Raw genomic sequence first — 11,456 nt, 5'->3', positions numbered from 1 at the left:
GTGGTTAAGACTTATCCATATTGTATCAAGTGGGTGTGTGTATAATTCCTAGTGAGAGATTTTCTGAGGCAGTTTATTGATGTTTAGAGATGGATTTTGAAAAGATCCTTATACTTTGTCTTAATCACCTCTTCCCCATCTAATAAGCCACCTCCATTATTTCATTTTAAATAATACTTTCATCTGAGATAAATGCTGAGAATTTTAACGGTGAGAAAAGTAAAAACTGAAACCCCCAAACCAGTAGCAAAGGTTTATGAGTGTGCCCTTCTAACCTGTTCTGGTAGTCACTGTACATTGATCCTTGGCTTTCTTTCACAGATACTTTACTGATTATGGATGGAGCTCTAGCTCCTTTTTTGAAAGAGTTCTTAGAGAAATTGGTTTGGTTCCAAAGTGTTTCTTGAGTTCTTTGTACCTAAGAAAGCTTTTCATTCTGCGTAGCATTTATCACCATCCAACATATTATGTATTTATTTACCCTGTTTATTACTATCTTACCTCATGGGAATGTAAGATCTGTGAGGACAGACCTGTGTTGCCACTGCTAGAACAGTTCTTGATATAAGCAAGCATGCCAGTATGTGTTGAATTAATGAGAGTACTGAAGCAAGATGTGAATTTTTTAAGTATTTAGAATTTACCTTTTAAATAATGTAATAATATACTTCTTAGTTGAATTGCTTCTAGCTCAATGTTTTATTAGATCTCTTTATGCCTGAGAAGTGGTTTGATGTGAGGTGGGGTATTGAGAGGGTTGGCTAAAGTATAATTGAGAAGAAAGGGGGAAATTCAGCTAAGAAAGCACTCATATCCTTTCTCTTTGAACTTTTGGACTTTGCTCCAAAGTTACCAAATGCTTGGAATTGCTGCTTGTAGAACCTGCAAAATTAATAGTCAAGTTAGAGCTTTAACCTGTTAACATTTAATATTTTCCCAAAGAAAGTAGACAGGGCATAGTTTCCTTGATACACTTGACAAGAGAAAATAACCGCAAAAAGTGTACTTTTAATTTCAGAGCTTACAGAAGCTGGGGTGTTAAAAATTTTGGTGTGTGATTTTAGTGCCATGGTTTAGACTCCATAATATCCTTCCCTAACTGTTGTACATAAGGGGCAAGCCTTTCATTGCACTTAGGTGGGAGTGGGAACATCAGACAAAACCAATATATGAACCATATTTGTGCTTCAGAATAAAAGATTAATTTTGCTGAAGAGTGTGTGTGGGTGATATAGGGGGAGAAGTTCAGGAAGGAGAAACAACAAAGGGTCTGGAGGGCTTTTTAGATTTTGTCCACTTTATAGTTTTGCCAACATTAGTTCAGAAGTGTAATTAACAGTAGACTTTCCCTAATTGCCTTTTGTTTATATAAAATTTTGTGAAATGTGGTTTTCATTAACTTAGAATTGTTTAGACCAAGTTAATGAATTCAGTGAAGGTGAAGAATGCAGGCACAAACTAGTAATGTATAAATAGTAAGGCTGGAGAGATGACGTTCATATGAAAAGAAGGTCCTTTCCTTTTATTGTCTGTTTAATAAACTGCTGTAAGCTTACCAATGCCCATTTGCCCTTTCATTGCAGAACACCTATGTCCAGCTGGATACCACATTTCCTAGCTTTTCAGCTAGGTATGGTCATGTGACTAAGCTTGGCCAGTAGAATATTAGCAGAAGTGATAGGCACCACTTCTGCATTATATCTGGAAGAGGAATGCACCCCTTGCTCTTTTCTCCTTCTCTGGCTGGAATGCAGATATGAAGGCAGGATCTGGAGTATGCACCTTGAAGTGGACATGGAAGCTGAGGGATGAGGATGACAGTTGTGCTACCCCTGAAAGAGTACTGTGAGAAAGAAACTTGAGTGGCGGATGGCTTTGTTATAGCAGCTTGGACTGTAACCCAATTAATACTAACTTGCCAATTCAGTGATTACTACAGGTCAAGCTTTATGCTAGGCAGTAGAGTTGGAATCATAGTTCTTGTCCTCATGGAAAGTGAAGCTATAACAGAGTAGTTCCAAGTTCATTAGGTTAATCAGTTTCGGAGGGTGGAGAAGCAAGACCCACAAATGAGGGAGATTTTAAACTATAGACTCCTGTGTTTCTGAATATTTTTATTTTTTTCTGGCCCTGAGCCATATGAGCTTGTTCATTCATTTGACTAATATTTGAGGGCTTGTTAGATGTCAGGCTGAGGGAATAACAGTGGTTAAAACAAAAATTCTTTCTCTTGAGGATCTTCATTCTGGTTAATGAAGACACCAAACAAGGTAAATAAAATATATGTGTGTGTTTACTAGTAAGTTCCAAAGAGAAAAAAAAAAAAAAAAGCAGGAAAGGAAGATACCAGGGTTGGGGAACAAGGTGGAATTATAATGTTAGATATGGTAGCCAGGGAAAGTTTCACTGAGTAAATAATCTTTGATCAAAGTCCAGGAAGAAGAGGAAGTTGTTATGTGAAACAGTGATTTAACCAGTTCTTATTCAAGGCAAATCAGAAGGCATGTGAATGTTACTGCAATGATCTGTGCTTTTCTGCAGGAAAAGGAGTAATTCAAGCAGAAATAGCTAAAGGTACAAACTTTTAAATTGCTTGTTCTTTAGTCTCTGCAGGAGATACAGTAATAACTGAAGTGTTACCTAGGTGGAGACAGGAAATGTTAGTTGCTAACAACTTTGGATTACCACCCCTAGGAAACTAGCCACTTGGAAGACCAATCAATAAAGGAATGTTCAACTCAGTATTTCACCTGATACAAGGTTAGTTTAAGGTGGAAAATCAAAAGATACGTGCTTAGATGTAAATACACCTTTCAAATTTACTTTAACCTCTAGCTCTGTTTTCCCACTATATTTCATTCAATAAATATTTATTGCCTATTTTCTGTTTAAAACTATGCTAGGCATTGAGAAAACAGCAGTGAACAGGACAGATGATGTCCCTGTTCTCTGTTATACAACTTACTAGTGGGAAGAAGCATTGGGCCACTAATTATGCAGTTATTTAGTAGCTGTGATTGGGGAGGCAATATGGGGTTTTGAGAGGATATAATCTTACCTGAGGATTTAGGCAAGCCCTTTTTGAGGAAGAAACATTTAACTGGAGACATGAAGGATGAGAAGGCATCAAGCCAGAGGAAGGAGGAGAGACAAACAGCTTAGGCAAAGGAGCCTTAGGGATTGAAAGGCCACTGGAGTGTAAGAGGAGTGAGAGAAGATGAGGCTGGTGGGACCAGATGATTCTAGCCCTTATTAGGCTTTTGTGTTTAATCCTGAGAGCAAAGAGAAGCCATTGGTGTATATGCTGGGGCTGGAGGCAGATGTGTTTATTGAGTGAGGAGAGACAAAAATGGAAGTAGAACTTTGAGTTAGGGTTGTGATGGTGGACATGGACAGGAGTAGATGGAGTAGAGTGGTGCCTAGGGGGTGATGAGTTACATATTGGAGGATGAGGCAGAGTTTAGGGTCAATAATGACCACCATGCCTTTTTTACTTTGGGCAGCCATACGCTGGTGCAGTCTATTCAGATGAAGACTGAAGGAGGATCTAATTTAGACAGATGATGAGTTTTAGGCTTGTTGAGTTTGAAGTTTCCCATGAGATTTGAAGTTTCCCAAATGGAGGTGTTGAGTGGGCTCAGGGATAGTGTGGAGAGAGTCCTCTGAAAAGCAACTGAAGCCATGAGAGCAAATGAGATAGTTTAGGGGGAAAGTGCAAAGTGAGAAAAGACCCAGAATAGCTGTCCTCCAATTCTGGGCATACCTGTTAGGAAGTACAGACCTCTTTACTGTTTCCTGATAGCACATGGCTGATAAAGGACAGGTCACTGACAGGAAGCAGTTGTTTGTACCGCTGCACGCACTTCTGAAATGGCCATCCTGGTTAATAATGATAGCTCACATTCAGGGCATTTACTACATATCAAACATGAGCTGAACACTGTACTGATAATGTTTCACTCCATATTGAAAATCCTTTGAAGCAGGTATTGTCATCTCTATTCTACAGATGATGAAACGGGCTATCAGAAATATGATGAAGGCATGGAGTGGACCACCAAGCTCAGGTCATTGGCTCCAGGACTCAGACTCTTGGTCACCACTATGCTACCTCTCCTTGGCTCCTAGCATCTGCAACTACCTCCCCACCATGATCTCCGGCCTCTCCCCCAAACCCCACCAACAAAAATGTCTTTTCCTCTACCCTCTTGGTTGCTCACGGTGGCTGGTTATAGCAGAGGAACCCAAACACCTGTGACATGGGCCCTATTCCTATTTTTAGCCTGCCATGCCCTGTCTCCAAAGGTGATTTCAAGACATCTTGGAACTGGTGGGAGAGCAAAGGGCAGGAGGATGTGTATGCACAGGTCTACTCCCAGACAGTCATCTCTCTTAGCTTGGGCTGCTTCAACAAAATACCATAGACTGGGTGGCTTAAACAGAAGTTTATTTTCTCACAGTTCTGTAAGCTAGAAGTCCTCCAAGATTAGAGTTCCGGCTGAGTCGGTCTCTAATGAGGGCCCTCTTCCTAGTTTGCAGATAACCATCTTCTCAGTGTGTCCTCACATGGCCTTTTCTCAGTGCCTGCGCCTGACCAGAGTTGAGAGCTCTCTCTGGTCCTGCAAGGACACTAATCCTATCAGAACAGAGCTCCACCCTTATGATTTCATATAACTTCACTTTCTTACTCTAAATACAGCCACTCGGGGGGTTAGGGCTTCAACGTATGAATCTTGGGAAGACGTATGCGTTCAATTTTAACACCATCTAAATATCCAATCACCACATTGTAGTCCACTTATTCTAAATATCTGTAGAAGGCAGATGTGAATTCAGCCACATCCCTGCTGCTCAGAAGAGAATCTGGGGCTGGGTTCAACATGAGAAATAACCCGTTACCCCTCAGTCCAATACTATCCTGGAAAAGAGAACCATGTTACTTGGGTTCACAGTGCTGGCAGATAGTACCCTTACTGACCCTGTGTGCTTTCTAGATTCCAGGTCTGTGCAGGCTCGATTACCCAGAAATTTATTCCCAAAGTATCTATTCATTTGAAGTGGCCAAGCATTTGACTTAGGTAGCTGAGGCCACTGCAACCCTATAGAGACATCAGAGAGATCCCAAAAGCCTCCTGGATTACTCTGGTTTGAGCTGATTCTGGCCCGGGAACTACAATTGAATCCTAAGCCAGTCATGAGTAGATGATGTTCATCTACTCATGTTCTTCCAGGAAAGAACCAGTCTTTGCATTTGTTTGTGGTCACAAAAGACAGTGGGCCCTAGTGAGAGCACATCCTGTTGGTGGGGTCTCCTCCTCCCAGCAGCAGTGCTGCTTCAAGCCTATAGCTCAGTTCTACAAATAGCTATCATTTGGACGCTCATTTTGTACAAGCATTATGCTAGCATGTTATTGGTTATAATAACTTTGGTTATACTCTATTATTCAAACTTGTAGAGCTAGGTGATATAATACCCATTTTGCAGATGAAGAAATAGGCTCAAATAGGTTATTTGCACAAGGCCATACAGCTAGTGAGAGGTGGAGCTGGGATTTAAAGCCAGGCATTTGAACTCTACAGCTTGTACGTTTGACCACTCTGCATACTGCCTTCAGATCTGGCCATCAGGACATGTGGTGGAGGGATACTCTGCCTCTACATTAGTCTCCTACCCCTCACAAGCCCTCAGACCAAGGCTGAAGGGTCCCCCATTTTAGCAGCCTGTGATTTTGTATGCCAGCCAGGTGCCCTCATATTTCTCACATTTATTTCCATCTAGTCCTCTCTGCAACCAAGGTTCATGGAGATTAGCTTGGGTTACCTTTATTATAGGCTCAGAGGTTTGGCTACCTTTCTGAAGACTAAACTGAAATGCTGTATGAGGTGATCATAGAATTGGCATTGTTAGGACCTGGTGGGTATTAGTTCTGGAAGGCGTGGAGAATCAAGCCCAGGGAAGCTTTTCTGGTTTCTATGCCTCCTCTCCAGTGCTTCCTGGGATAGGAGCCAGGAGGGAATCTTGGGCACTGACTGAGGAGAAGTGGTGGGCTGGGCTGTGCCTCAGGAGCCCTGGCCAATTTCTCTTCCCCAACCTCAATCTGGCCTCAGGAACCAGTTTCAGTGTCAAAGCTCTTAGAATTGTTGCAGAATTTTGTGCCTGTATGCGTTTGGCCAAAGCCAAGAGTCCTTAGTTGTCTAAAGATTGACAAAGCCCAGGTGACCCTGGCGTGGGTCAGAATGACTGGATTAGCCAGTCTGTCCAATTCATTTTCAGTCAAACTTTCTCTAAGCTCTAGTGCTCCAGAGCCAGGTGACTCCTGAAACTGTTTTAAAGCACCATAAAAAGACTCCCTATAATTGGTTTAACTTTGGTTAAGGTTTTTTTAAGGTTATCACAAGCCTTTCTAGTCCCTCTCAAGTTCTTTGACGTTGTTTTCCCCTTAACTGGGTTTATGCATCCATTTCCCTCTTGCCAGGTTCTCCAGGGCAGGCCCCCATCTCCTTTGGGAGGAACTGCCACCACCTGACCTTTAGGCTCTTCCTTCACCAGATGGTTCTGGTCCACATATGGCTCTTCAGGGATTTCAGGCCCAGGGAAGCTCAGAGCAAAAGGGAAGATGCCAGGTGGAAGGAACTGCCCTGCAGAAAGTGTCCCCAGGAGCCCTGTTAATGGGAATTTATTCAGCAGGTCAGGCAGCAATTTTCCCTGGAGACCATCCTGAAAAAAAACTTCCCGAGGAAGTAATTGACCGACCCTGGGGAAAAGCTGAAGAGGAGGTAGTATCATCAAAATGTCCTGGGAGGGGAGGTGGGTCTCCCTTGGGTCTCCTACTCGGGATCGATCTACCCTTATCCCCTTTTCCAAAGCGGCGCAAACAATTACCAGCACGTTCTCAGCACTAGGTCTAATTGGGTGAGTTTTTATTGTAGAAATGCGGCCCCTGAAGATGTGAGACGCATAGGTGGGTCCCTGCGCCTTTCCACTGGCCTCCCACTGCCCGTGCCCACAGAAGGAACACAGGGTCCTTAGACCCGGGCGGGACCCACTGAAACCCCGCGTTCAGTCATTTCCCCAGGGGGATGCGGCCCCCGAGTGCCAACCTTCCAAAGTTCAGGTGAGTTCACGACGCTCGGATTCTAGTGGGGTCCTCCTCGGTGTCAAGGAGCAAGAGAGGCGGTGGCAGCTGTGGGGAAACAGCCACAGGGCCTGCGAGTCCAGACAGGTAGCTCCAAGCTGGTTGCAACGCTCGCGGTTCCTGTCCCTTCCGTGTGCAAAGTAAGGAAGTCAGCAGGCGGTGAGCAAGCCTTCTGTGCCCGGGCTGGCGCGCCGCCTTTCAGGAAGGTTTCCCGACTGGACCCTTTGTCCAGAGGAAGAAAGATTCGGCCAGGGGATCAGAATCACGGTACCTACAGGTACTGGAATCGAGACCCTACACAGCCTCCCGACGCCTCGGTCTCCCTTTCCGCTCGGGTTGCCACTCTAGTTCAGGAAGGGTCTTTGGGTCAGGGCGCAGTGTTCCCAGGGGCCAGCGATCCCCGGCGTCATGCCCTCTCTACCAGGCTCAAGCTGGCTGCTCTTGGCTAGGTCGGGACGAGGCGCCCAGCGGCTGTGTCTCAGTCCCACACTACACCGGCCGCGTCTTCCAGGGTGCGCGGGCGTCGCGCAGCGAGCGGTCGTGGGGCAGCGCGGCGAAGGCCGAATGGCGCAGCTGGCAGCCGATGAAGAGGACGACGAGCGCCACCGAGAGCAGCAGCAGGAAGAAGAGCAGCAGGTAGGTGGGCAGGTCGGGCTTTGTGGCCGTACTGTCCCGCATACCGCGCGCAGTGGCCAGCTCCAGCGGCAAAGCGCCTTCTGCCTTGACCGTGGCTCCTGGGGCCAGCGCGCTGTCTACCGCCGCCTCGGGGCCGCCAGTGGTGTTGAATATGTCGCCGTACATGGCCCGCGGGTCCCGCCGACCCCAGCCGGACCACTTCACTTGGCCTGGAGCGTACTGGCGAGACCCGGCGCCTCCATGGCGCGCCTCTCCCGCCCTGCGGCACACAACTGACCGAGAGTCGGTGCCTTGGGGCCGGCGGGGACTGCAAAGACCCCAGGACGCGTCGGCTCACTCGCCTCTGCGCTCAGCTGCCTTCCCTGCTGACCGGCGGACCCCAGTGCTCGGAGCTGGACAGTTCTGTGCCGCGCCCTCGGGCTCACCTTTCTCACCGTCGCCACCAGGACAGAGGTCCCAGTCACTGACTCTTCTTTTGGCTTTACAACAGCCAGCTCAGCTCGGACCCTCAGCTCCAGTGAGCTCCAGGTGCCGGGCACTTCTGGGCTGCCGCTGCTGGGAGAGGCACTCAGCGAGTGCAGCCGCAGCCCGGGGTCTCTGCTGAGCGCTGGTGGCAGAGCGCACGGAGTGCGGGTGGCCAGAGTCCTCCGCGTCCTCCGGCGCCGCCGTCACCGCAGCGTCTCGGAGCAGTCCTGCAGCCTCGGGTCCCTATCGAGACGCCCGGTGTTCGGCGAGCTTGTCCCCACTCGCTCCGGCTGCTGCACTCCTGTTTTGAGCAGGAGACTGAGCTTTCTGGCGGCTCTGAGCGCGCTCTGGTCCCGGGTGGGGGTGCAGGGGAGGGGCGGGACTGGCAGCGGCTGCCCGGGGGAACGGCTGCGAACCAATGAGGGCAAGAGAGGACGCGGCTGCGACTGCCCTCGGCCTGGCCTCTCATCACTCACGGACAGAGGGACAGAGACAGGGACAGAGAGAAAGAGAAAAAAGCACAGGGTCATAGGAAGACTGACGGGCAAAGACACAGTTACAGACCTATGAACAGAGCCACACGCCAAACAGGGACAAACCGTTGAGGTAAGCAAACCAACTCAGAGACAAAGCTCAGCCGAGTGTGCACACCTGCATTCATCCTCCTACTTGACAGGCTCCCTCCAGGCATGGCCTGGTTTGTTCCGAGTGCCCACTGACTGTTGGGTAGCTCAGGCCAGGCACACCACCTCCAAGGGTGTGCAGACTCGCTCCCAGACAAGCATGTTCAAGCTGAGACTGGTTCCACGGACCCCGTGTCCTCTCCGGCTGCGTCCTGCCAGTCTGTGTGCATTCCGCACCGTGTGCGCAAATGTTCAGCTCCCTTTCGCCCATTCTGCCTGGGCACAGAGGGGCAAGAAAAGGACATGGCGCTAGTAGTTGCCCCCCTGCTCTTGGCAGTCCTGGAAAGGCGAGGTGGCCAGGACAGAGGTGTGCAATCAGTTGGATTGAGTGGGGAGGTGTCTCCTTTCCCAGGAGTCTGAACTGCTCACTTCCTCTGAGAATTCTTCCAGGCCCCCCAGACCGGAGTGGGAACAACTACCCTGGACCACCACAGGCCCTGCACTTCTTAACAAGCACCACCCCTCATTTCTGGCCTGTCATTTTCTTTCAGGGCCAGAATTAGGGGGAAGTGGGTGAGAAGCCTAGGGCACAATACTGAATGAGACACTCACTCTCAAGAGTCCACAAGTGCAGGGCTGGGAGTAGGCGTCTCCTTCAGTTTTGCCCCTAGATGCCTCACCCCTCACCCTAGTCCCAGCCCTGTTGTCTGCTCATTTGTCAGAGACCCTCAAAGGGTCAGCCAAGTTCACATCTGTGTCTTCTCCTTTTTCCCTCTTCCCCCATTCAGGGGTGCAATACATGGGGAGAGCTTGGTGACACTGGCTGAGAGAGCCAGTAGAAAGATGAGTTCGTTATTTTCTCTTCCCACCTCATGCCTGGCCACCAGCATAACAAGAACAACCAAGGTGTGCAGACTTTGGCCAGAGCTCATACCCACAAATCCCTGCTCAGCCCGGCAGAATCACCTCCGTGAGCTCTTTGTCGAAGCTGAAACTGTGGTTCCAAGTCCTGACTCTACAGTGTTTACCAAATGAGGTACAAAAATGCCCTCTTTGATGTTTTTCACTTAGTCGCAGAGATGGGCCTGTGGGGGTTTCAGCAGCACTTGACAGGATTCAGCACTGCCCCATCTGCCCAATCAGCATCCCAGACAGAGCCCTCCTTGGTCCTGGGGGGCTGCCCGGTCTGCTTCCAGTGCACAGGGTGCTGGGCCCCTCCACTTGGCTGCTGCCAGTGCCTCATTTTCCAGATGGCAAAGTTGGCTCTGAGAGCGTCCAGGGCTTATCCATGTTAGCACAGGACAGCCACCATGTATCAGTGACATAGCAGCAGTGGCAGTGGGCCACTTGGGAGATGGGGGAAGTCCCTTTCTCTGAAGACCTGACCTGTTTCAGACAGCATTTTTCTCAGCCAGCAGCATGCTAGAGAACATTATGTGAAGCCAGAACAGGCCTATCATCAGGACTTTCAGCCAGGGGGAGACTCAGCTCATCAGTTGGATGGAGGGGGTTGGGATGGAGGTGATGCTCCTGCTGTCAGTAACTTCCTGGGTCCTGGGAAGGCATGAATGCCTTCACCAATGAGTGGTGAGACCTGATTCAAAAATAAATGGCATAACATTCGCCAGCCTGGTGAATCTCGAAACTGGCTCCATCCCATCATCTGATCTGACCAGAGACTGGCAGGCTGACAGGACCACAGGACAGAACTGGAGACACCCTTTCTGGGATAGGAGACAAAGCCCTTTCAGAGCTTTCTCCTTGCAGAATCCTTTCTCCCTCACACCCATCCTCTCTCCAGTTACCCCACTCCACTAACCAAACTGCAGCCACTTTGAAAGCCTTGGCAAGACCATTCTCCAAGCCCCCTATGGACTATTCTCATTAGGAAAGCTGCTTCATTCCAGAGTCAGGGCTTGCGCTACTTGCTATTTAGTTCTTAAAATGGTTATTGTAGGCCGGGCGTGGTGGCTCACTCCTGCAATCCTAGCACTTATGGAGGCGGAGGCAGGCGGATCACCTGAGGTCAGGAGTTCAAGACCAGCCTGACCAATATGGTGAAACCCCATCTCTACTAAAATTACAAAGAAATTAGCCGGGTGTGGTGGCTGGTGCCTGTAATCCCAGCTACTTGGAAATGCAGGACTTGGGTTGCTCAGTTTGGGGTTTGGCCTAGAATTTCCACCTGAGGTCTATATGGGAAGTGGCATGGCCTACCTTCCCCACTTTCTCTCAGGTCCACCATAATCCTAGATATGAACCCAGGAGAGGGACTTACTGACGCCAGGTGGCTCGTTTGGGAGGCTCTAAGTGGAATCTGGGGCAGGCCTCAGCCCTTTGGGCTGTAAAATGAGGGGTGATGGTAAATAAGTGTTTTCTGGTCCTCCTCTGGAAACATGCTGTGATTGTCCAGGAAATGGTGTGGAGCGGGGTGACTGCAAAGGGTTTGGTGTGGATGAAAGGTCCCTGCAGCTCCGCTGGTCACGGTGGCAGGACGGGGATGGTGGTGAAACAGGGATGGTGGTGGTGGTGGTGGTGGTGGGCAGGGAAATCTTTGAACCTGATGTCCCCAACACTGCTCATTCCTTCCCCACAG

General features: G+C 48.7%; 1 protein-coding gene across 1 annotated transcript; it reads right to left on the bottom strand.

Moving 5' to 3' along the window:
* Positions 1–7,601: 7,601 nt before the first annotated feature.
* Positions 7,602–8,564, bottom strand: SMIM32 (small integral membrane protein 32). Its single transcript, XM_023193850.1, has one exon. The coding sequence runs from the start codon at positions 7,935–7,937 to the stop codon at positions 7,626–7,628; it is 312 nt and encodes a 103-aa protein (XP_023049618.1). The 5' UTR covers positions 7,938–8,564; the 3' UTR covers positions 7,602–7,625.
* Positions 8,565–11,456: the final 2,892 nt, after the last annotated feature.

The sequence above is a fragment of the Piliocolobus tephrosceles genome, chromosome 4, assembly GCF_002776525.5.
Source record: "Piliocolobus tephrosceles isolate RC106 chromosome 4, ASM277652v3, whole genome shotgun sequence".
NCBI lineage: Eukaryota > Metazoa > Chordata > Mammalia > Primates > Cercopithecidae > Piliocolobus > Piliocolobus tephrosceles.
Note: the sequence above shows the minus strand (reverse complement) of the source record. Positions and strands in the feature narration are given on the sequence as shown.

Excerpts from the sequence above, each read along its gene's own strand:
- SMIM32 (XM_023193850.1), bottom strand. The coding sequence starts at position 7,937 with ATGTACGGCGACATATTCAACACCACTGGCGGCCCCGAGGCGGCGGTA.